Source organism: Serinus canaria, chromosome 3 (assembly GCF_022539315.1).
Source record: "Serinus canaria isolate serCan28SL12 chromosome 3, serCan2020, whole genome shotgun sequence".
In the NCBI taxonomy this organism is placed as follows: domain Eukaryota; kingdom Metazoa; phylum Chordata; class Aves; order Passeriformes; family Fringillidae; genus Serinus; species Serinus canaria.
The window spans coordinates 31,977,139-32,001,287 of record NC_066316.1 but is presented as its reverse complement, the minus strand read 5'-3'; the positions used below and the strand labels follow the sequence as shown (position 1 = coordinate 32,001,287).

Below are 24,149 nucleotides of genomic sequence, written 5' to 3'. Positions count from 1 at the left end.
GCTCGCCCCCCTCCCTGACGCGCTCACTCACCGATCATGGCGGCTGCCGCGCTGGAGGAGAGCGGCGACGCGTGCACGCGCGCGCACGTGCCGGCCGCGCCTGCCGCTCGAGCGCTTCCCCTGTAGCCGCCCTGGGGGGTCGTGCGACTGCAGGCACAGTGGGCCGGTCCCGAAGGCGCATGCGCCTCAGTGAGGGAGGCGGAGGCGTACGCTGGGCTCTCTGGGTAGCGTAGTTCCCTGCCAGTTCACATCCGCACGCGCTCTTCTCAGGACATCGCCTCACATTTCCCCCACGCACCGCTAATGACTTTCTCGTTAATTGCTGTCCGCCGCCCCGGTGTACGGTGCACCGGGGGAAGGTACAGCTGTGCGGGACCGGGCGGTGCCGACGGGGTTATCTGTGATTCCCGTCCCTCTTCCCCGGCGGGTTGTTGACGCGTTGCCTGGCAACGGTCGCGTGGCCGGGGGACCGCGCGTGACGGCAGGTGCCCAACGGAGCCCGACAGGGACCCGCAGGGCCGGAGCCGCAGGGCAGACAGCGGCGGGCGGGCGGGGGCGAGGACTCCCCGGGGGACAAGGACATCAGGTGGTGATGAAGGGCTGGACACGGCGGAGTGGGGGGGAACGAGCTGGGGTGATGCAGAGGGGGACGGGGGGCGGGGGCGAGGGGCAGGCAGAGGGGGCCTGTGAGGGGCAGGGAAGGCGCGGGTCGGCTGTGTGAGGCTATGGCTGGATGCGGAGGGAGCGAAGCTGCACCTGCTGCCTGCTCTGACTCGCTGGGCACGGGACGCTGATGTTCGCTTGTTTTTTCCAGTCCGTTATTTGCACCTGATCCGTCGTGGGCGCCGGTGGGGAAATGGTAATGGAGGAGGGGCGTCCGGGCCCTTCAAAACCCGCCAGTGACAGGCGGCCCCAGAAGCGGGAGAAGAAGGACAAGCAGCAGGACCAGCAACAGCCCTGCGAGGGTTTCAGTATTAAAGCCATGATGAAAAACAGCGTGGTATGTTTGCTGCTAGCATAGAGGTGATACTAATTAACTCAACTTGTCCAAGAAGCATAGCAAGTTAGAGCTGTGGATAAAACATGTCAGGAAGGTGTGCAAGTTGCTAATACATATCTGGAGTTTGCTGGTTGCTGAAATTACCCTCAGGCTCTGCAGAAGTATTACCGCAAGGTAGCTCTCTGTGCCTGTGGGAGTCATGATGCTTTCGCCAAGTGCTTTAATTTGGTGGTGCCACAAGTTTTGGGATTTTTTTTTTTTTTGTATGGTTTTGTATTGGCAGTGCACATCCTGTTGAACTGACAGCCTGTGGAATTGTGTGTGAGGCTTACTGCCTCCCACTTAACAGAATGCTGTCAAGTGGTAGTGCAGTATTTTTCAAAAGTTTTAATACACTGGCATAGTGTATAAAATTGATGTGAATGCCACATAGGATGGTGGAGATCTGGAAAATAGATTATTAGATTTTTTTAAACAAGCTTGGAAAATAATGAAAAGCTTCCACACTGTCTAGGAGAATACTAAACAAACATTAGTTCTCCCACTTGTAGTTCAAAGACAGAGAAATTGATCCAACGAGTAACAGTCGCAATTTCTAATGAGCTTGGAAGCTTGGGAGTTAAAATAGTAGTATAAAGGCCCTTCAAATCTCTTTATACTGTTTTATTTGTATACCTTTATCAGAATTTAGGAGTTAAAAAGCTTCAACTAGTACAGAGTGCAGAAGTTCACCATGTGAGAGGATGAGGTAATATTAATAAGCCTCTGCCTAAACTCCAGAATTTTATTCTTCATTTGGACATAGTTCAAGGTGTTTGCAAAGGCTTGAGTCCTCAAGGGCTTTTTTTAAATCCATAGAGTATTCTAACAGCTGTATGAAATACATTATTTCTCTTTGTCTTGCTAAAGTGGTCTTCCTGGTTTAGTCTGATCATGTTATCTGCAAGAACATCCTCTTAAAAACCCAAACAAGAATGTCTTTAAAGAAATTTTAAATAGAGTAAAAATTGTATACCTGAAAAACTTTCTCCTAATTAGTAAAACTACAACATATTTCACCTTACTTGGAAAAACACAAGGTGAACACAACCAAATAATCCCTTTGTTTTAAAGATTGTTTGATTTGTTTGTTTTTATTCTAGAGGTGCATGGAATGAGCTATAATACATCATCAACCTTTAGGATTAATTTTTAAAATATGTTTCCTGTTCTCTGGAAAAAATTCAAGTAAGGGATATTTGCAAATGGTTGTTTACACCTAGATATGTAAAAGACAATTTTGTCTGGAAGAATCAGCCATTTCAGTGGAGTTTGAGAAATGCATATTTAATTATAAAAAAGGAGCTATGACTTGTGAAAATAACTAACTATGAGTTTAATCAGAATTCAGGTTTGCTTGTAAATATTTATAGAATATTAACTTTTATGGCTGCATTTCTAACTTCCTAAACATGAACACACCATCAAATCATGTGATACTGTCATTAAGCAGCATACATAAATCTGCTGCCTTTGCAGCTACTCACAGAATAACAGAAATTATTTTCTCTGGCATGGACTTCTGGAAATCATCTAACTCAACTTCCCACTTGAAGTAGGCCTGTCACCAGCACCCAGATCAGGTCAGTGATGGGTTTTCCTAGCTAAACTGTGGAACCTCCCAACACCAAGGATTGCCTGACCTCTCTGAGCAGCCTGTTTCATTTCTGCCCTGCTCGTCTGCCCCCTTGCCTGCCCTCTCAGCCTCTCAGAGCTCAGATTTACAGTACTCTGACCTGCTACACACATTTTACTCATAAATGGGTTGGAAGCTCTGAAACTCTTAGTGGTCTTGGGAGATTCATAGTGCCAGGGCTGTGTTTTGTAAAAGCTCCATCTGCAGTCAGGCAGCCACCAGAATGTTTTCCAGTCGATATGCAAAAAAAGGAATAGCTCACTGCCTTGCTGTCTTTGCAGAAGTGGGACTTCCTTTTTGCTTTTCCAACTACTTTTTAAATGGAGCTTTAGATTTATTAAGTACTCACTTGTCAGAGGTTGACATCTTTGATGAAGTTCTCATAGAAGGCTTGGGACTTGACTGGAGAGTTGAAAGCACAGCAGGAATATCTAGTTACAACATGGTAATTCTTTTTTTAACAGCATGATAAGGCATAGGGTTAAACGTGTTTGGCATCTCCAGGTCAAACAATGAGGTATTGATTAATAGCCTTTGGTGCAAGCATGTAGTTAGTCTTAAACTCTTAGTGTAGAGTCTTAACAGATTACCGTTATGCATATATGACTGTAAATATTGTAGTAAGTGTTCCAGAATTCTTTTATGTTGCTTGGGCAAAGAATGTTTTACTAAGCTGTTTTTCATGAATGTTTCTGAATAAAGTCTACTTTCATGGTCAGTAGTAACTGCAGAAATTAAGTAGATACAGTATTTAAGACTTTTCTCAGCTCTCACTAAATCCAAAACTTGCTTAGTGAAATGCAGTGCTTAAATATTAAGCTAAAAATGTTCCTGAACTGAATAAAGGGTTTAAGTTATTCCAAAACTGTAAATTTATATAGCCGTTTACTTTATAAAAGCAAGGTTCAATAAAGGTCTTCTATAATAACAAGCTTCATTTACATTTTAATTGTTTTGTCCTCCAGTGGAATCAAGAATGTTATGTGCTCTTACTTCAGAGGTACTACATGTAAAATTAGGAACCCTATTAAGAATTAATGTACAGACTAGCCAGTATAGAAGTGTCTGAATGTGGATGTGGATGGCAGGAAGATATCTTGGTTCACTTTTGATCCTCTCTAGATGATATTTTCCTATTTTCTGCAATTAAAGGGAAGAGAATAAAGTGTTAGTGTCCCACTTTTCTGTAATGCGCCAGTGGTAAAAGCACTTTTTCAAGGACAGAATTAATTTTACTACTTAAAGGAAACAGTAGAAAGATGATTCCTATCTATCTCCTAAATTTTATGAGATTACTATTACATTCATGTGTTCCATGATATCAGTCAGAAATTGCCTTCAGGAACAGGCCATAGGGATAGAATGAGAACATTTACTAGATGGCCTTAGAAAGGAAGGGTTGCTAAAATTTTTTTCTGGATTTCTGAAACCAAAGAAGCTATCCAGCCTTAGAAAGTTTTAGCTATGTATAGGATGCAGTTTTCATCTCCTAAAAAAGGAGATGCTCTTGCTCTTAAGCAGAAAAAATGGTGATTTGTGTTGCAGCTCTGGATTTTCATTCTTCTGTTCTGCATTTAGGAGTCTGCAGTCTGTATCTGTGGGGATGAGTTCTCAATTTGTGTACTTTAAACACTTCTCTCAAGCCATTTTCAGTAATGTGTGTTGTGAAGGGCTTTCTTACCCTTTACCATTTAACTATAACTCATAGCACAAGTTTCATTTTAACTATGATGTGATTTGTTTATGTTCTGAAATTTGTGATTTGTCATTATATTTATATTCATCTACACTGCAAAACCAAAACTACTTTTGTTATTTACCTTGTAGCAGTCAAAGTTTCTGATTTGGATTTTAAGGCTATAGGAAACAATAGGAGAAAGAAGTTGTATCTTTTGATTATAACAGTTAATTTATTGGAAAAAGTAGTGTGTTTTGGGGCATATAGATGTAAAGTTAAAGGAGTGTTTTGATAAATATATATTGAGAAGTAGCACATCTGTCTTGGAGGAACTTCTCTCTAGTTTACCAATACCAATTGTGTACAATCTACGAGTACACTTCAGTGAACACTGTGAGACAATTTAAACTGTCAGTACTCTGGAAGGCAATCCTATCTTCTTCCTCTCTCGGGCTGTTTAGTGCTTCTGCCCGTTGTTGTGTCCTCATTTGTACAATGTTGGCTGCTCAGAGAACTGATCCTGCTGAAAATACTCCAGCTCACAGTGTTGAACAGCTGTCTGTAGGACTGAGGCAAGCAAGGCTTCTTCTTTAACAAGGTTCATCTGTTTTGCCCTTCTCCCTGTCCTGACTGAGTGCTTCTTCCATCTCTCCTTTTGCACTGATATTTTTTCCTGTAAATATAGAGTAAGTTGGATCAGCTGTAACAGCTCTTAAAGAGTTAATATATGCATTGAGAAGGGAAGCAGGAGAATGTCAGCACAAGCTGTGTGTGGGGGGATGTACCCTCTTGGCAACACTGCAGTCTTAATTCATTTAAAACCAGAATGACACCTAGTTTTAGCAGGGTAATTCCACAGCAACATAAACTTGCACCACAATTGAAAGGTATTGTTTTTGTCTCTGAGCATTTATTCTTTGTGCAATATGAACTTTTATATGGCTTTGCAGTGAACTGGACAGGGGCTCTGGTTAAACCTATATTAAAAGCTACTCAACTGTTTTTTTAATAGACTTGACATACGCTTTGATAAGAGTATAAGCTTACAGAAATTGTCACTGCTACAGCCCTGCCGGTGTCTGCTGCCTGTTTGTACCTTCTCCTTTGTGTCAGTACACAGTCATCCCCTGGATTGACGAGGTACTTCAGTTGCATTAGGTTCAAACATGAAAAGCTTGAACATAAGGAGGTTTTTATTTCCCCTCATAAGGTTAGATTCCTTTCCAATTCCATGCTCGTATTTACTGTAATGACCTCTTTGATAGTACAATGTAAAAGCAGAATATATAGGAAAAATACGAATGCTTAAAGCTGTAATTTCCTCAGAAAGCTTCTATTTCATATTATGTTTTCAGCTATAACCTAGATGGCTTAATCATTTTAAAATACTTCAAAGTCAACACTTTATTTTTGTGAATGGGGTGAAAGGTACTATTCATAATTGCAGTGAGGATGAAAAGATCGGTTTCTTACCATAATCATTAAGAAATCATGCTAGTTCAGTTGTGAAAATTTGTTACACATTTGAATCTCTAGTAAGTCTTCTCTTAAGTCTTCTCTTCTAATTCAGTCATAAGACTTAAAATAGTTATAAAGTAAAATATCAGTTAGACTGTTTTGTGGTTTGATTGACAATTCTTGTCTTAAATCACTTCATGTTATTCATGATGTTTTACACGGAAAAAGACCTTGGGAGGTTTTAAGTTTCATGTTTAGAGAAGGCAAAAGTAAATTGATTTTAAAACATTATGGCAGTACTTTTTCAAAACTCCTCTACTAAGTACTTTTTTATGAATTAATAAATAAAATATTCTAATTGGAAATTATTGCAGTGATAGTTGTCAAATTCTGTTAATTCTTGCGTAGGAATTAACCTATTTTAGACTTTGCAAACTCTTTACAGATTTCATACAAGTTAAAATCCTGCAGTGCTCTGAGTGTATGGTATCTTCATCTGTTGTTTCTCTGAATGAAGACAGCATTTTTCAGTTCCAAATTCTTTTTACTGCAAATGTAGCAATTTGCAAAAAAATTATTAAACTCTAGTTAATTAGAATAGTCTCCAAACATGATTTTAAGCTGTCGACTTGCTGTGTAGGGAATTATCTAAAGTCAGCACTTCCTACATGTAGCTGAGTATGCCTCTGGAGCCAACCAATTGAAAATGGGAAAGAGATGAGTTAGAATGCATCTACCATACACTCTTCTCAGAACCATGTCTCCAGAACACTTTCCAAAGAAATGGACACATATGTGCATATTCTTTCTTTTAACTTGGTATCTTCAATTTCATTCAAAAAAATCCTGTACTCCATGTAGGCTTTAGCCTTTGTCTCAGTCTTTTCCCTGTTAGTTAACTGGGAATGCTCTAGAATGCTACTTGAAGTGAGTTGAGACAAGAGCCATCAAGACAGGGTTCTGGAGTTCGTGTTGCAGGAGGAGAGGCTGAGGGGAAAAGTATTTCAACATGGAAAAGAGAAAGCTACCTGTATATCTCATGGTATTAGGTCTTAACAGACCTAGTGACCAAATAGCTGTAAGAAAGCTGTCAGGAAGAAAAAGCCAGTCTGTTCTCTCCAGTGATGGGAGGACAAGATACATGTGTTGAAATAAGGTGTTCCTGGTGGTGAAAAGGTTTTTCACAAAGAGGATAGTCAAGCAGTGCATCAGGTTTCCCAGAGCTGTGCTGTCTTCTTGGAGATTTTCAAGACTCAAATGAAAAAAAGCCCTAAGCAACCTGTTCTAAGATAACCATGCTTCAAGAAAGAGATTGAATTGGAGACTTCTTGGGGTAATTTTCCACCTGAATTTTCCCACGACTCTACATCTTACATATGTCACTTGTGTGCTGGGGTCGGGGCAGGAACAGGCGAGAGGCAGGATCGTAGCAAAGGCAAAGAAGAACTTTATTCAAAAGAACCGCGCGGTTTTTATGGAGTGGTATGATAGATTCCATTCTATTGTCTAACTAACAGAAACATCTTTCTCATGCACTGTCCTTGAGAGGAACAGAAAAATAAAGTAGAAAAACACCACCTGCAAATTGGTTACAGTCTACAAGTTATTGCATCTTTCCAGCTCCCTAAAACTTCTCACAAGCCACTGTGAGAAGTGCTTGTCATTTCTCTCTCTCTGTCCCATGGCATCCACATACATATTATGGTTGATTGTGGTCACTCCATGGCTTTGCTGCTGCTAAGGTCAGACAAATTAGTGATGACTAATTTACTTTCTATTTGGACAAGAAAAAAGGCATTTGAAGGTTTTTGCTTTAATAAATCTGCTGCTTTTCTATCTGGAGGGGGTAATAAACACATCTCCCTTCTGACCCTCAGAAAAACTATATAACACCATGTTCTTCCAGTTATAATAGTGAACTACATCATAAACCTCAGGCTGGCTTCCCAAATACACTTGAGCAAGCCTGCATCAGTGTTTGGGTAGCAGCAACACCTGCTTATTAGATTATTTCAGCTGCAGCTAATTCTTCTTATGTAGTCTGCTGCAAGTATGCAGCGAGGGCTGCTGCCAAGTATGCAATGAATGCTTCAAGGAACTGGAGCAGCTGGCCATGTCTGTAGCTGTCAGCTTCTGGATGCTGTCCCTTGTCTCACAGTCTCCTCTTGTCACTGCTAAAACCTAAATTACACTGGAAGCTTTAAGTGGGTGAAGGAGACAGGAGATGTAGCTCAGTGGCAAGTGCATTAAGAACAGGAGTGGGGAAACAGAAAAGGATCTGAATGTGACTCCCTAAAGCAGGGACCTAGGTGATCACTAACACAGTATGACTTTTCCTGTGGCTGTGTTCCCAAACGTTACAGGCAGAGTGTGCTGGAGTCTGCACCATGGAAAGGAAATTTTTCCTTCTTTTCATAACTGGTACTTCGGGTAATATATATGCCTAGGCCATGTTTAACTGAAATTGCCTGATAAGACTTTTAAGGGGTCAGAAAACTTTTGGTTTTTTCACAGTTTTCCTAACCATTTTGAATTGAAAATTACCGTGAAGTCAAAAAAAATTGTAGCAAACAATACTACTGGTACATTGATAAAATTTCTAGACAGTGTCATAGACAAACTACTATGAAAGACTGACTGGTTCCTCCTAGCAGTAACCGATTCTTCTATATACTTGACATCCATATAAGAAGTTTGGCATGCATTTTCTTTTTTACGATAGTTAAATAATTTTTTGCTGGAAAATTTACTGAGCTCTGATGACTTCTTTTCATAGATAAAATACATATCAGATAAGTTAAAAATTCCTTCATGGAGTCACAATGTGCTGAAGGCTAAATTATGGAATCTGGCGTTTAATTGTTGCACTCTGATTCTGTAGATGCATTACAAATACAATGTTTCTTATAGTTGCAATTTTTGGACTTTCCTTAGTTTGAGTTGAGGGGATGCCAGCAAATAAAAGAATTGCTCCTGAGAGCAATTTAATTCTATTCAGACTTTCTGTGAAATTTTTGTTGGGCCTCTTGCCTGAAAAAATAGGATTCTGATGTCATAATAAAACCTACCTTAATTATAATAGGATGATAAACATATAATTTCGCTTTTCATACATTTGTGATGGTCTCTTTTAATGTAAGATTTTTCTTTTTAAAAAATTACTCTTCACCCATCTTTCTGTAAGGGATGATGCCAAGATATTGATAGCAAGAGTAAATACGGATTTGCTTTCAGTTTCATAATAGAAGTATGTCATTAACTTGACTAGGATCCAGACTAGCTTTGTTTGGTGGGGTTTGGTTGTTGGTTGATTCAATTTTTTGTGTAATGAAAGACTTTTTAAGCAAATGTATGCTGCAGTAAGTACAAAAACTTTGCACAACATGGCAAAGTTAAAACATAAAATAGATCATAGAAATATCTGTGCAATAAAAACTCTTGAAGCAAGCATGGTGTTCTGCTAACTTTCTGTGTAACAACCAGCTGAAGGCAGAACACATCTTGAAAGTTATGTTTGAAGCCTATTTTATCGGTCAGAAGCATATTAATGAGAATGTTTTGTGTGGTTAGTAGGCAATGCATAGTATTCTACACAAAAAACTGACCTAAATCCAGATCAGAGAGTACAGTGTTTTCTTGCCCATCTTATGCACGTAGGACATCCATTGGTTTGCCATCATCACATGAATATTTTTAATAAGTTTTGTCTTGCTCTGCATCTCATTATAATATGAAATTACTTCTGCATAAGTTGTTTGGATTTACTAGGTGTTCTTGAAAATATCTGTAGGTATTAGGTCTTCTAAGTTTAGCAGATTTTTCATTGTTTCAGTAATTGTTAGATAGTAATTCTTTTCTGTTATTTCCATGTGAGATTTGTCTTTATGATGGCTGTATTATTAAGCCCATGATTTATGGAATGAAATGTTATTTCCTGAATTTTTATTTTGCTTTTTTTCACTTAAGGAAGTGAGGAAAGCCCATGGAAAGAGAATTTCTGCAAGGGAGTGAGAGTGCAAGGGCTTGTGGGCAAAGAATGTCCTGGCTAAAGAGTTAGGGTGCAAGGATCTCTGAAAGACTGGGATTGTGCAAAATCATGCATTTGAGGCTGGTGTGTGCCCCTGTGCATTCTCCCACTCCTGGATACTCCACTGAATGTGGCCATCACAGACCCCTTTTTGAAACAGTATTTAAGAGGTCTTCTGAAAAATCTGAAGCCTTGGATTTAGTTTTCTTTCTCATAAGTCTTGGTGCATAGAATTTGGGGACATTCCTAATGATTGAAGTTTTCTGTTTCAAGGCTAATAATTATATACTTACTAGATGAAAAGACTGGTGGTCTACATTTAAATCTTTGGAAAAAATAAATTATTCCCTGGCTTATTTTACTGTCCTATTGATGATGTTTTAATGCCACATTATTGTTTTGTATTGAATATCTTCTCAGATAAAACTGTTTAGGAAAAGGTGCATGCATACTTCTACTGACATTGTAGCCAGAATTTGATATTTTTTTTTTTTTCCCAGAAGTTGGAAACTTACATTCTTACTTCCCAAAGTAGGTCTATTGATCTCTCTCTTCCTGCACTCATCTGCTATTTGTGCTCACCTTTTCTCTGGCTTTATTTACTTCTCCTCCAGATGGTGTCTTTTTATGTCACAGGATTTCCCTTGCAGTAATGTTCATCAGCTGGGTGTTTGGGGGGCAGTTCCATATGGGAAGAAATTTCTGGAGAACATAAAGCTTATACCCAGACCTTATTTGAACACCCCATATGATAATTTGTACTGGACAAAAAAAAATCTCAAAGGAATGAGCTTATTATAAATTTAAATTGAAGTTTTGTAAGGCATGACTGGAAATATTTTTCATAGGAAGCATACGTGTATTAGCTGATTTTTTTATATTTTTATACAGTGTTTTACTAACTATCTCATGCCCCTCTAATTTTTGTGCCCTTCATTTATTCATCAGGTTTTGTGTTAATAGTTAAAGGTCAGAGGAATAATTACTAGGACTTGATTTCATCTCCTGTCTAATGCAGTCTGTCAAACTCAGAATGTGATTTCTGTATATAACCTCTGGTTGAGCTAGGAGATACACTGGGTTTTTTTAGAAACTAAAGCAATCTAAAGGTAATAGTGGTGTCAGAGTCTGTTTTACCTCCAAATTAGGCCAATGCTTAACTTATCCAATGCAATGCTATTAGGAATTTGCAGTTCATACTTATATGAATTTGTCACACATTAATTAAATTTCACTGTGCAAATATTGTACAGTGAAACAACTACTTAGAGAGATATACTATCCTTAAACATCCACTGAACTAACATTTTAGCATTCTTCTGCCTTCTACTTAAAATCTGTTTAAGTCATGATTATTTTATGAGCCTCTAGTATGCCTTTGGACATACTCAAGATGTATTACAATATCATGATTCAGGACAACAATCAAGTTTTAAGATTTTATTTGATAGCTTCTGAAGGCTTTCAGTCATCTAGTTGTTCATCTAATATGAAGAATTCATAGATAGTGCACTAAAATTGTGTAGCATCCATCACTTTAATTTTAAAAAGTAAAGTTCAACTGTATCAATAAGAAATCAATGAGTTACGCATTTAAGACTGCAGGTGATTTCAGAAACTCTTCTGTCGGCTGTTATCTGACAAAAGAACCTTTATAATAGAAATTTTAACAGAGTGCCAACCATTAAAAATGCTGTGCCTGTCAATAGTATACAGTGTTGAGATCTTTGGGTGTAAATTTTATTGAAGAAATTACTGTGTTTTAACACATTTGGTTTTGTTTGGATTGTCATTTTTCCTTTTTCCTGACACCAGATAGAATTGAAATATTTTTCAGTTTGCGTGAGAAAACAAACAACCCTTTACTAGCAATAGAACAATTCTGCCTCTATTGTGCAGTGTTCCATTAGACAGTAATACCAAAATGTATATTGGGTGGAAATGATAAAATATGTTTGCAGAGCTAATTACAAAATTGCCATTAACAACTAAGTTAACTCCAGATTTCTTCCCTCCATTTGATATTTGTTTAATTGCTCTTTTTCAGGTCACTGTTTGGTAGGATCTAGCTGATTATTCTCCTTATTTTATCGTATTTATTCTTTTGCTTCTGACAAGTGAAACACTTTGAGCTCTTGTTTCTTTATAGCATTAAATATTCTTCAGTTTTATTAGATTTTAGTTAATCTCTTCAAAGATCAATAAAAAAAAATCTTGCCTAAGGGTGTTTGGCACAAATGTTTAATCAACAGCAAGGCTAAGCATTTCTGAGCAAAATGTTTGTTCTGATTGCTGAAACAGTTCCTCTGAGAGCTCCTTTAGCTGAGATATTCATATGACCTTTTTCTGCTTGAAGTCACAGTTAAGAGTTCATACTTAGACTGAATGCAGATCAGCTGACTCCTAACTGATTGCTCTTCCCAGTGGGCTGCAGGTAGACTCCCTTGTGTCAGTAGTTCTTTTGAAGCCTTCACTGTGTTCTTAACACAGAAAGTAACAAAATCATCACCTCTTCAGCTTGTATTCTTACTCCTAAATAAATATGCAAAAGAAGGCAATATTATTTATAGGGACCTTTTTGAAAGCAGGTTTCAGTCCTCAGAAAATAATTGCACAGTCTGCATTTTCAGTAGTCTGATACATCACTTTTATAGTCTGGATTCAAGTGTCTGAACTCCAAAGAGGAATAGAAATTCACATACATCCCTATATTCAGGGTTGTGTAGGTATTCAGCCTTTCTGCCAGCACCTAAACATGCTGCAGTGTCTCATTCTCTTCAACAACAAAGGAGGAGCTTGACCTTAAAGCCTAGTTTAGGCTCTGAATTTAGCCCCCCTGACATTGGGGGCTAAGGTTCAAACCAATCATGGGTTTGTACTGTAGGTAACTCAATGGGCCAAAAACTTTTCATTGAGCATCTAGAAAAGGCTATAATGTAAATACTGGGTATTACCTAGTGGGCATTTTAAAACATTCCACTTAATGTAATATGATCATTATATGAAGGGATTCTGTAATCCTCTATAGTATATTATTTCCTTTAGCCTGTATTTTTAGGTTTCTTTATGCTTTGTTTTTCCAGTCTGTTTTCCTGTTTTCTTGATCTCTGTCTAGCTGACAGCTTTTTATGTATATTAACTTTACTTCAGGGTCCTATAGACCCACTGTAAGAGACAGAGTAGTTCACAAGGTATCCGTTAAGGAGCTATTACTGTGTCTTTTTTCCTTGCAAGTTACAAACTGTCTGATCAAATTATCATTTTGGATCATGTTTTTCCAAAGAAAGGAAATAAGGTGTGTTTTTAAGGGAGATCTTCATAAATATTGTCTTGGTTCTTGTGTTTTCAAAAGGACTCTCTAGAGCCACATAAAATTTGCAGCCTAACCACAGAAGATTATGCTACCATATGAAAAAAACCCACGAAGTGAAAATAAGCTATTGCACTTGATGCCAATTATTCAAACTAACAAAGCCTGATATCCTGCAGGGCTTTTTTTTTTGTTTGCTTTTTGAGTTTTCTTTTCTGATTGGTTAGTACAAAAATTAAACTTCTTTTGCTTTTTAATACAGTATTTGGTGTCTAGTAACATGACAAACAAGTCTCTTGTTTGGATCACCCTTGTCTGTTCTCCATAATTTCCAAAAAACACGAGGTGAGCTGTTCATGTGTGAAACTGCCACTTCCTCCAATGTGGTTTAAAATGACCAACAGATGCACATATTTAGGAGTAAAGGCAGGCAAATGCACACACAGCATGGATGTGTAAGCCTTGTTTCCTCATGAAGGTGTTTTAGAAATGGTATGAATAAGCATTCACCATGAAAAGAGATGGAATTACAAAGAAACTAAATAAAATGGCAATATCACAAATAAATCAGGCAATCAAGAAAAATATTGAGTTGCTTTCAGTCAGAAGTCATTTCTTGAGGATGAAAACCTAATAACTGAGTTAGATAATTTCATTGTGAAAATGAACAGTCTCTCTCAGAGCCTGGACTTGAGTATTTGAACTACAAGAACGTTAGCGGCTTTGGTGCTTTTCCAGTGAAGTGACTGATACCAGCAAAGTTGATGACAGGGGGCTTAGCAACACATAAGACAACTTCTAGTAGAATCAGGATATCTGAAGCAGATCCTTTTTGAACTTCACTAGTAAGCAGAAAATATTTTCATACAGTGGCAGAGGAGAAACTTCTCACTTCCTCATTGGTTCCCATGTTTAGCCTATAGGTGTAATTTCATGTGACTAAGAGTTCAAGAATCTTTCACTAAGTTTTGCAGTTAACCAGGAAGTATATTGTTGTTTATTAGGTCTCATTGTTGAACCCCCTGATTATAATGTTATAGAAACATTAATTTAGTGAAAAGGAATAGCATTTAAGAAACAATTCTCAATTTCTAAATGTTTTCTGATACACAGTTAAAACCCAGAGAGGGTAATTATAGTAACCCTTCTAGTTTGCAAAGATTCCAGCTGCAAAGTTACCAGTAAGTCTAAGCATTGTAATGTACACGAAAGATTTTATTATATAAATAATTTGTGTAGTACAAATGAAAAATGGCCTTGAGTAATAAGTTCTTAAAATAGAATTAAATGCTAGATAAAAGGCAGATAGAGGGGACAATTGCTTTGTATAAGGCAAATATCTATGTTCCCATGTGAGAAAAAGACCAAAATAATTTTAGCAATCCTCAGTAATATAAAATAGGTTTTGTAATTTATGTTTATTATGAGTAAACATGTGAGATTAATGTGGGTTTGCTCCTTATGTAAGTGGAGGACAATTAATAAAATGAAAATAGCTCTTCATTTCCCAGATCTTATTTACCATTTGTATTTTGGGAAGGGTAATAAAATGAATTCTTCCAAGGATAGGCATTTTATGGAAAATTGTCATTAGCTAATTTTGATTTAGAAATAAAATGGCATGAATTACAGAGGTAAAATGCTATCATGGGATTATAAATTCTTAACATATTGATAAAGATCTATTTTATATTTTTTAAAAAAATCGATGTAGTGATTGTGTGTTCAGTTAATAAACTTAATTTATCTGCTCAGAATATATAATTATTTTACTGTCTAAGAAGATTCACAACCTACATTAAAATGTTGCTTTTTAATGACTAGGTATGCTTTCTGTAATTAACAAAAATTGAAAAGAAACTGATAGCTGAGAATGTTGTCTGTTAAGAGTATAGAAGGTGGAACAAGTATCAGTAAATTTTTTTTTTTCCTATAAGCCCTCTATATATACTGGGTTTTTTTCTCAAATGAGTGTGATTTACTGTACATGTGCTGCAACCAGAATTCAGCTATCAAAATATAACTTTTTAACCTGAAAAAAATCATGCTTTTGCTTAAGACTTGAGAAAGAGAAGTTTTGATATTTTCAGAACTGGTATGCATAAGTATTAATGGAATGTAAAAAAGACAATAATTTCCCATTTTCACTTCACAAGTAAGGGTTTGGTTTTTTTGATATTTAAATAATCCTGCTAAGAAGAACTTCTACAGTTCTTCTATAGGACAACTTCTTTATTTGTCCTATAATATATATGCTTATCCCTTAAACTCCAAATTTCTGAAGTATAATATAAAAATCTTGAGAAGGAATTTTTTGAGTCTATCCTTGTTAGCTGCAATTGTTTGCATAACAGATTGAAAATGAACATGTAGATAATAACATCAATGTACAACTGGAAAATAGGAAAACAAACATGGTAAGGATAGTGGCAGTGTGTGTATGGATGGCTGGTGGCACTGTTTGTGCAGTGATGATGCCTGGAGAAGCAGGAGGGCCCGAATGACTTCATTTTGGCCATCTCTTCAGTCTTGCATTGAGAGTGTACCTGTGTTCCTGCTAAAGTGTTCCTTTCTAGCACAGCCACAAATAAGACATACATGTACCTCATCAAACCTCACAGCAGTTTTTGGTCCTCAGCATCTTTTGTCCTTTTCACACCATACCTCACCTTTCTTCATTCATTCCAGGCTTTTTATTTATTTTATTTTTAAATGCATCCCTTTTTTTTCCCCTCAAGTCCATCTGTGTTTGCAGGAATGAAATAAAATAAGGAGTCTGATAGTCTCTGTTGCCTCTGAAGAAATCTTCTGTCTCAAGACTTTTCATAAAGTTTTGTGTTAAATGAAACGAGAGGTAGAACCAATCCCTGTAGCGTCACACAAATAAAAGTTTTCAGGGCTGGAAAGAAACCACCCATCAGAATTGTCTTGAAATTTGACTGATAGGAGTTGACCTATGCAGTTCAGGGTGACTGACTCATTTCTGCCAGTCTCCCAGGCAAGTCAGCAGCACATGGTGATCTTCAGTGTCAAACACTGCTGATAGGTTTAATGAAGTAAGCATGGATATCTTCCTCTGAGCTGTGCCAGAGAGGAAATTGCTTGCAAGCAAGACTAATGCACTCTGAAAGCTGTTACCAAGTTTGAAAGCCTGACTGCCCTGATTTAGATTCTTGGCATAGAAGTCAAGTTCTGTAGGGGAGTATGTTGTTTAGTTGTGGCTTTTTAATTATTTATTTGATCATCTTTCCCAAAAATAAAAATCTGGGCAGGACATTCAGACTAAGAGGATTTTTGAAGCCTGGGCATTTATACTTCATTTTTCATGTAGTTTAAAAACTGTGATTTGCATTCAGATTACATTGAGATTACATTGGGTTCCTCAAGACTTTCTCCAGTTGGGTTTTCGGTGTCTTTAAGGATGGAGATTCTGTATCATCTTTGGATAACCTTCCAATGACCTTTCATTCTGAAAAAAAGTTTTTCTACAGTCAAGTCAGAATTTCCTTTATTGCAATTCATGTCTATTGCCTCTTCTTTTTTTCTTTTTTTTTTTTTTTTGTTTTTTTTTTTGTTTTTTTGTGCAACACTGCAAAGAGCTTGATTCATATCTACTGTGCTCTCATGCTTGTAACTGAAGGCAGCAATGAAATTGCTGTTCAGATTCCTCTTCTTAAGGCAGAAAAGTTTCTCTCACCCTCTCCTCATGTGTAATGTACTCCAGTCCTCTATTCATACTGATGGCCTTCACCAGTCTTGTTTCAATTTATCAATGTCTTTCTTGTACTGGGTAGTCTCACAATCACCATATAAAAGGGAATGTTGAATTCCCTGAGTACTCTTATGTACCCCAGAACATAGTTACCTCATCTTTGGCACAAGGGTTCCACTTGCTGTTCACAGAGATCTCCCAAGATCTTTCCTACAAAGCTGTGTTCTAGCCAGTCAGTGCCTGGTCTGAAGTGTTCCAGTATAGAACTTTGCTTTCACTGTTGCTGAACTTTATGAAATTCCTGTCAACTCATTTTGCCAACCTGTCAAGATGTTTCTGAATACCTTCCTCAAAATTTGATGTAGACTGCTGAGTGGCATTAGATGCTGCATATCACATTTGTGAATATCTCCACCTCATCAAGATCATGGGTCAATGGGTGAACTCATTTCTACCTCAGTTCACTACTCCTTGAGAGTGACAATCAAGTGACATAGTTCTTTTACACTCCATAATTTTAAAATTTAATTCTCCACCATCTCTTGAAGGAATTATTTGCTTAACTTATACCTTATGTGATGAATATATAGACTATAAATCTGATTTTTAAATCACTTATTATAGCTCTGTAAACAGTAGATCTTCTATCTGTCATTCTCTCTGATAGCCTGCAGACCTTTCTATATTTACTATATAAAATTTGAGTTAAAAATATATATAATTACATTTTCATGATGCAAGAAGGAGCAGCAATGTGATTCATCTTGACAGGGGCACATGATCTTACTATTCATTTCTAGATCATGTAGATTTCTGGTTATGTAATGCAAGTAAAATTTTAGCATGTTCATGGCACTACTAAATATTACAATGCGGTATTTTAGGTGCTTTCTGAATTTTGTACCATTTGAATACTAGTTATTTTTCACTTACATTTCTAGGACTAAGTTGGCAGAAGTTTGTTAATGACTAGGTTTTCTATGTGGAGAAATACGTATGGCTAGTTTCTACATGGCTATATTGTTGTAATTATATTTGATGGAGACTAGAATAAATGTGGGCTGAATACACAGTTGTATTGGCAGGTTAGAGCAAAACTAGATGTATAAATTAACCAACATAATTGGGGAATGCAGTTTTTAAATACTAAGTTAACCAGACCTACTTTATAAAACTCCGTGGAAGGAAAATAGAGCTAGAAGTTTACATTTTCTTAATTAAAGCAAGCTTATAGTTTTATATGTAAGTTTTGAAGCTTCATGTAGTATTGTGTATTTTGGGTTTTGTTTATTTTCCTTTGGAAGTCAGTCTCTTGAATTTTTCTCATCTTTTTGAACATGATTTCATTAGTATTTTTTAAAATTTGTTAGGAACATACGTAGAGAAAACATGCTGAAAAGATTGGTAACCAGTATTTATTCTGTAACTAGCCCTAGTGGAGATTTATTTACTCTTTCTTTACTTTCTTCTCTCATAACAGTCTGACTTTTTGTTATAGTCTTGTTCTAATCATCTCTTTTGATGAGGTTTAAAGGGTAATCTAAAGTATCCAGGCTTCTGCATGGCACTTAGCCACAGTGTAATCATATTAGCACTCTTTCATTGCTATTTCACTGGTTATGGCAGGGTGGTGATGGTGTAGAGTAGTAAAAACGAGCATCTCTATATTCCATAGTGCAGTCAGCTGACAGTCTGCAGTGTGAGTAAAAATTTCGCTTGCTTTTGACCAAAAGGACTGCAGTCACAAGTGATCAGAGGTATAATTGAGCAACAAATTACAGTGAATGTGAATTAAACAAAGCATCCTTAGGGCTACATGGCAGAAGGTGTGTTACTAATTCTTCGAGTTATTACCTCATAATGACTGGCATCCTGAAGATGGTTTGTTCTGCTACAAAATTCTTGGAGAGTGAGTTAGTTCTATGCAATACTGAACAACATTTTTCACAATGTGTGATTCGTACTGAGTACTTTATCTCTGGTCATCAGATCACATTGCACAACATAAATGCGTATGCGGTTGAATCAGGAAGAATTTAGAGGAAAATGTTTTAATATTTTAGTTTAATTTGAACTAATATTTAGAAAAAAAAAGAACTCATCCAGTAATTTCCCTGCATGTGTTTAGTGTATCACATCTTACAGACTTCTGGATTTGTGTGGTTGTCGTAAATTATTCAGTAAAGAGAAAGGCCAATGGTGGATAATTTTCAGTTTTATTGTTTCTCCAAAACACTAGTTTTTTATTCAAAAATGTGTTTTTATGTTCAAATTTTTAATGGAATTTGAAAATTATTTCTCAAGCTGTAAAACATTAATGATTAAAAACTATAGTTTGCATTTTCTATGATAAAATACCATTGCATTTAGCCAGATATATAGCTAGGGATCCATTGCACTGTTCTATTGGGTAATTTATCAGAATTATGTCTAAAAACCTGATAAAATATTTAAGGAAAATCAAAGGTTTTTAAGCATTGTAGATTGACTGAAGTTAAGTATTTTTCTTGGTCTTGAAATTCATTATACTTTACCAACGTATTTATCTAGGCAACTGGAAAGAGTCCCATTTGATTTAAAAATGAAAACTAGTTTTGCTGGCTTGTTCAGTTCTTAGCTTGTTTGCTAATAGTAATTCCATACTGTCAGTTCTAATGATGGTTTGTGTGGTAGCTCAAAACTAAATAGAACCACCAACCTAACTCAGCAAACAGTAATCATATATAAACAACTTTCTCTCACTGTTGCAGTTAAGGTAAAATGTAAATAAGGGTGTAAAAGCTTAATATTCTATGACAGAATGTTAGGATGTCAGCTTCTCTCTCTGTTTTCTCCAAATGTTGTGAAGGAATGAGGTCTTTTCTGCAAATCATGAAAATTATTCATTCTTTTTGTTTTTTTTTTAAATCAGCATGTCAAATAAAAATGTCTCCTTTTCATCAGAATGTATAATTTAATTATACCCAGTGTAGCTTATGAATAAGTAATATATTTACTATAATGCTTTTACAGTAACATTTGCTTGATTACTGACTGTGCTTTTCCAGAATTAAAGTGATGGGTGTAGAGTACCATCAAAGTTTACTTTTGTTAGGCTTTTCCTAACAAGTATTTTATGAGAAAAGAAAGTAAGAAAGTTCATAGAACCTGATTTTTTTTGTACTTTGTTGATTCATTAATGAAATAATGAATTAAGTTCATTATTTAATTAAATTAAATTCTTTAATTTAGTTACTATTTTTTGCAAAGCTATTTATATTTCTTAGAATGCTTTTATTGTTATTTTCTAAGATCACTTTATTTGTGTTCAGCTACAGCTATAGTAGAATCATAGAGGATGGAAAAGCCCTCTAAGATTATTGAGTCCAACCTTTGACCAATCACTACCATATCACCTCAACCATAGCACTAAGTGCCTTATCCAGTTGTTTCTTGAACACTTCCAGGAATCGTGACTTCACCACCTCCTTGTGAAGCCATTCCAATGTCTGATCATTTTTTCAGTGACGACATTTTTCTTGATGTCCAAACTTACTCTCCCTTGGCCAAGCTTAAGGCTGTGTCCTCTCATCCTGTCACTGGCTGGCTGGGAGAAGAGGCCAACTCCACCTAGTTACACCCTTCTTTCAGGCGGCTGTAGAATGATAGCGTCACCGAGCCTCCTTTTTTCCAGGCTAAACAGCCCTAGTTCCCTCAGCCACTGCTCTTAGGACTTAACTTACCTTTCAGCGTCTTCATTGCCCTTCTCTGGACTTGCTCCAGTACCTCAAAATCTTTCTTGAAGTAGGAGTCCAGAAATGGGCAAAAGACTTCTTAGTGCATCCTCACCAGTGTCAAGTACAGAGTACAGTACCAAATATGACCACTTCCCTCATCCTGCTGTCCACACTGTTGCTGATACAGGCCAGGATGCCTTTGGACTTCTTGGCCCTCTTGGCACACACTGGCTCATATCTAGTAATCTGTCAATGGCACTTCAAGGTCCTTTTCTGCCAGGCAGTTTTCCAGCCACTCTGCCCCCAGCCTGTAGCACTGCATGGGGTTGTTGTGACACAACAGCAGGACCAACCACTTCTTATTGAACCATGTGTGGCCCATTGGTCCAGCCTGTCCAGACCCCTCTGCAGAGCCTTCCTACATTCCAGTAGACCAACACTCCTACCCAACTTTGTGTCATCTGCTGACTTACTGAGGGTGCACTCAATCAGCATGTCCTGATCATCAGCTAAGGTGATAAACACCTTAAACTGGCCCCATTACTGAGTCCTGGGGAACACCGCTTAGTGACCAGCTGCCAGCTGGACTTTATTCCATTGACCACCACTCTCAGGACCTGGCCATCCAGCCAGTTTATAATACAGCGAACCGTGCACCTGTCCAAGCCATGGGCTGCCAGTTTTCCCAGGAGAATGCCATGGGAGACTGTAAAGGCTTTATTAAAGTCCAGGCAGACAACATTCACCTCAATCACTAGTCAGGACATCTGGTCATAAAGGGAGATCAGGTAGGTCAGGCAGGAACTGCCTTTTCTAAACCTGTCACGCCGGCTGGCCACGGTCCCTTGTTTGTCGTGTATGTGCTATGTGAATGCACCCAAGGTGTTCCATAACCATCCCTGGTACCAAGGTCAGGCTGACAGGCTTGTAGTTTCCTGATCATCCTTCCAATCCTTGTAGATGCGCATCACACTGGCCAATCTCCAGTCAAGGGGTCCCTGAGTTAATCAGAACTGATGATAAATGATGGAGAGTGGTTTGGTGAACTCTTCTGCCAGATTCCTCAGTACTCTGGGGTGAATCCACCCAGCCCCACAGACTTGTGAATATGTAGACTTCTAAGCCCATGAACATCTTCATTTTCTTTGCAGAAGCCAGAAGAGCTGTGTACAATCATAGGTGTCCCTTTGAACCTGGATCATCAAAGATCTTTATATAAAGTAAAAATTGTTTGGTATATTAAGGATTTGACTGTAAACATGGTATATGTCTGGTTTCAGCATGAGCAGCTGTGTGCTGCTGTGGCATTAAGTTCAGTATAGGGAAGCTGCTGTGATTAGTAATGGGGAATGTGGATGAACACTTTCGTGCCCAAAACTGCAGAATTACTGGTAGTTCCATCTCAGTGTCAGCTCAGGGAAAGATGGTAGAAGAGTGTGCTAATATGTGCTGTGATAAACCTTCTGCTCACAGTGGAGGATGTTCATAGCATAGGTCTATCAAATTCCAAACATGTCTAGTGTGTCTAATAATATGTATGTGTATATATTACTGAATTGTGTATACATGTAGTTACACAGTTACTTGATACAGACATCTGTACAGACATGAATGTGTTCTTGTATTTTCACAAGGAGATAGGTGAGTTAAGTTACTGTAAGTTACAGTAACTTAACTACAGTTAAGTTACTGTATACATTTCTCAAATTCTGTTTTTAAACCATTTGGATATGTCATAATTAAAAAAAAACTAAGGCATTTTCATAAACATGAGAAAATGTATATGCAATATTAAAGCAAATTTATCATTGTTTTTTACCATGCAGACATAACTCATTATTTTATTTGGATCTGCAGAGATCACTTGTAAGTATTTTTAAAGAGCTTAACCTTTTAGCATAGAATTAGTATAAAAAATATTATTCCAAAGAATGCTTTTCGCACCGAGCAATATTTGAAAGTGAGAGTTACTAATGGCACTATTTCTTACCCTCCCTTTCCTTCCAGCCTTCATAGTATAGCTTGGTAGCTAATAGGGGTGTTGCTAGCAGCCCTAGTACTTAGAAGGCATAGCTTTTACCCTTTTAGTAGATTTTTGCTTTTTTTTTTTTTGATAAGTTGTCACATTTACAGTATTTGCGGCAGTTCTTTAATTTGGTGTAAACCCCATAGGCTATAGTGTGGGTTTTGTAACATGAAATTCTCTTCAGCTTTGGCTGATATATAAACTTGAATTTTGGAATTTCCTTTCTTTCTTTCAGAATAACTGTGGCCAACTACCAGAATAACACTGCATCAAAATTTTGAGTCAGATGGACCCTTCAGCCAAAGTGAATGCTTATGAACTCTTTCATCTCCCTATATTGGGAAGGGTGGGGCAGGATCCAAAAAAAAATGCCAAGCTGTCCTGTGTTCATAACTTGGCTTTTTCCTCCCCCTGACAAAACAGCAGAATGTCTGCAGATGACATAAAGCTTGGTTCTTATTCCTGGTAAATGTTGCCCAATGTCCAGGCATTTATTTCTGACATGCAGTTTCCCTTCTTTTCTTCTTCTCTGCCTCTGACACAAGCACCATATGGATATTGAAGGTATCTTAATATTCCAACAGAGATAATGAGTGGTAGAGGAGAAAAAGAGACTGGAGGGAGTTGTTCTGTTTGCCAAAGGTCAGGAGTCAGGAGCTATCTGTTTGCTAATTCCTTTAAGAGAGCACATAGGAACAAAAACTGTGTTGGTTGTAAGCATACCAAAATTAAGAAATTCCAGATCCTACATTGGCTATGGTATCTTAATTACTGCTTCTTTGTGTGTTCATAGTGTGCTAAAATTTTTAGTAATGTTAGAGTAGCTTTTATTATTTAGTCTTAAGGATAAACTCAGAAGAGATAGAAATGAGATTGCATACACACTATTAAATCTGCTGGGTTTAGATTACTGCTTCATTTTGCAACATTAAAATCTTTTGTTCTATCACTGTGTAGACAAATGTGATGAAATCTAAACAGCAAATATCTGGGAAAATATTATTTTACAAATTTTGTGTATTATGTTAGATGCATTTTACTTCAATTATTTGGGGAAATTGTTGTTCAGGAATGCTAAAATTTATTTGATCAGAAAATACTGTTCATAACCAATAATGTTTAATATAGTGTGTATCTGTCTTTACCATTGTTGTGTCCATGCATGCAATGAAGACAAGAATACTAGTGAAATTCTAATATGCGAAGTGCTATGAACAAAAGAAAATTTAGATAATATAATAGAATTCCTTCTATGTAAAACCAGTGTAACTCAAACTCATTATGGTGATGACTGCCCTTATATTTGCATCCTTTACTGTGTGCAAATTAGACTTACAATTATCATGACAACATGATAATAGTTGTCAAATCTACATGTTCATTGCATCAAAGATTGCAGACTTCTTCATAGCGTAAAGAATTTTTTCATTTTTTCTAATTCTCTTTGTGTTTCATACTATTTTCGCTATAAATTCTCCTGGCTAATCTGTTCACAGATCATGTTCTGTTTCTGTTTAGTAGGTCTAAAGAGGCAAACTGAGGATAGA

The 24,149-nt window shown here is 37.2% G+C and overlaps 2 protein-coding genes across 3 annotated transcripts in view; one reads left to right on the top strand and one right to left on the bottom strand.

Moving 5' to 3' along the window:
- The window catches only part of PRKN (parkin RBR E3 ubiquitin protein ligase), a 678,491-nt gene extending 678,318 nt beyond the window's left edge, over positions 1-173 (bottom strand). Inside the window, exon 1 of the mRNA XM_030235709.2 lies at positions 32-173. Within this exon, the coding sequence (XP_030091569.1) occupies positions 32-38 (7 nt within the window). The 5' untranslated portion in view covers positions 39-173. The remainder of the gene's footprint in view (positions 1-31) is intronic.
- Positions 105-24,149, top strand: part of PACRG (parkin coregulated) — a 219,395-nt gene continuing 195,350 nt past the window's right edge. Inside the window, exons 1-2 of one of the 2 annotated variants that reach the window (XM_030235710.2) lie at positions 105-224; positions 815-1,000. In XM_030235710.2, the coding sequence (XP_030091570.1) occupies positions 857-1,000 (144 nt within the window). In that variant the 5' untranslated portion in view covers positions 105-224; positions 815-856. Of the gene's footprint in view, positions 360-814; positions 1,001-24,149 lie in introns of both variants that reach the window. The other variant, XM_009098952.4, reaches the window with a different exon arrangement.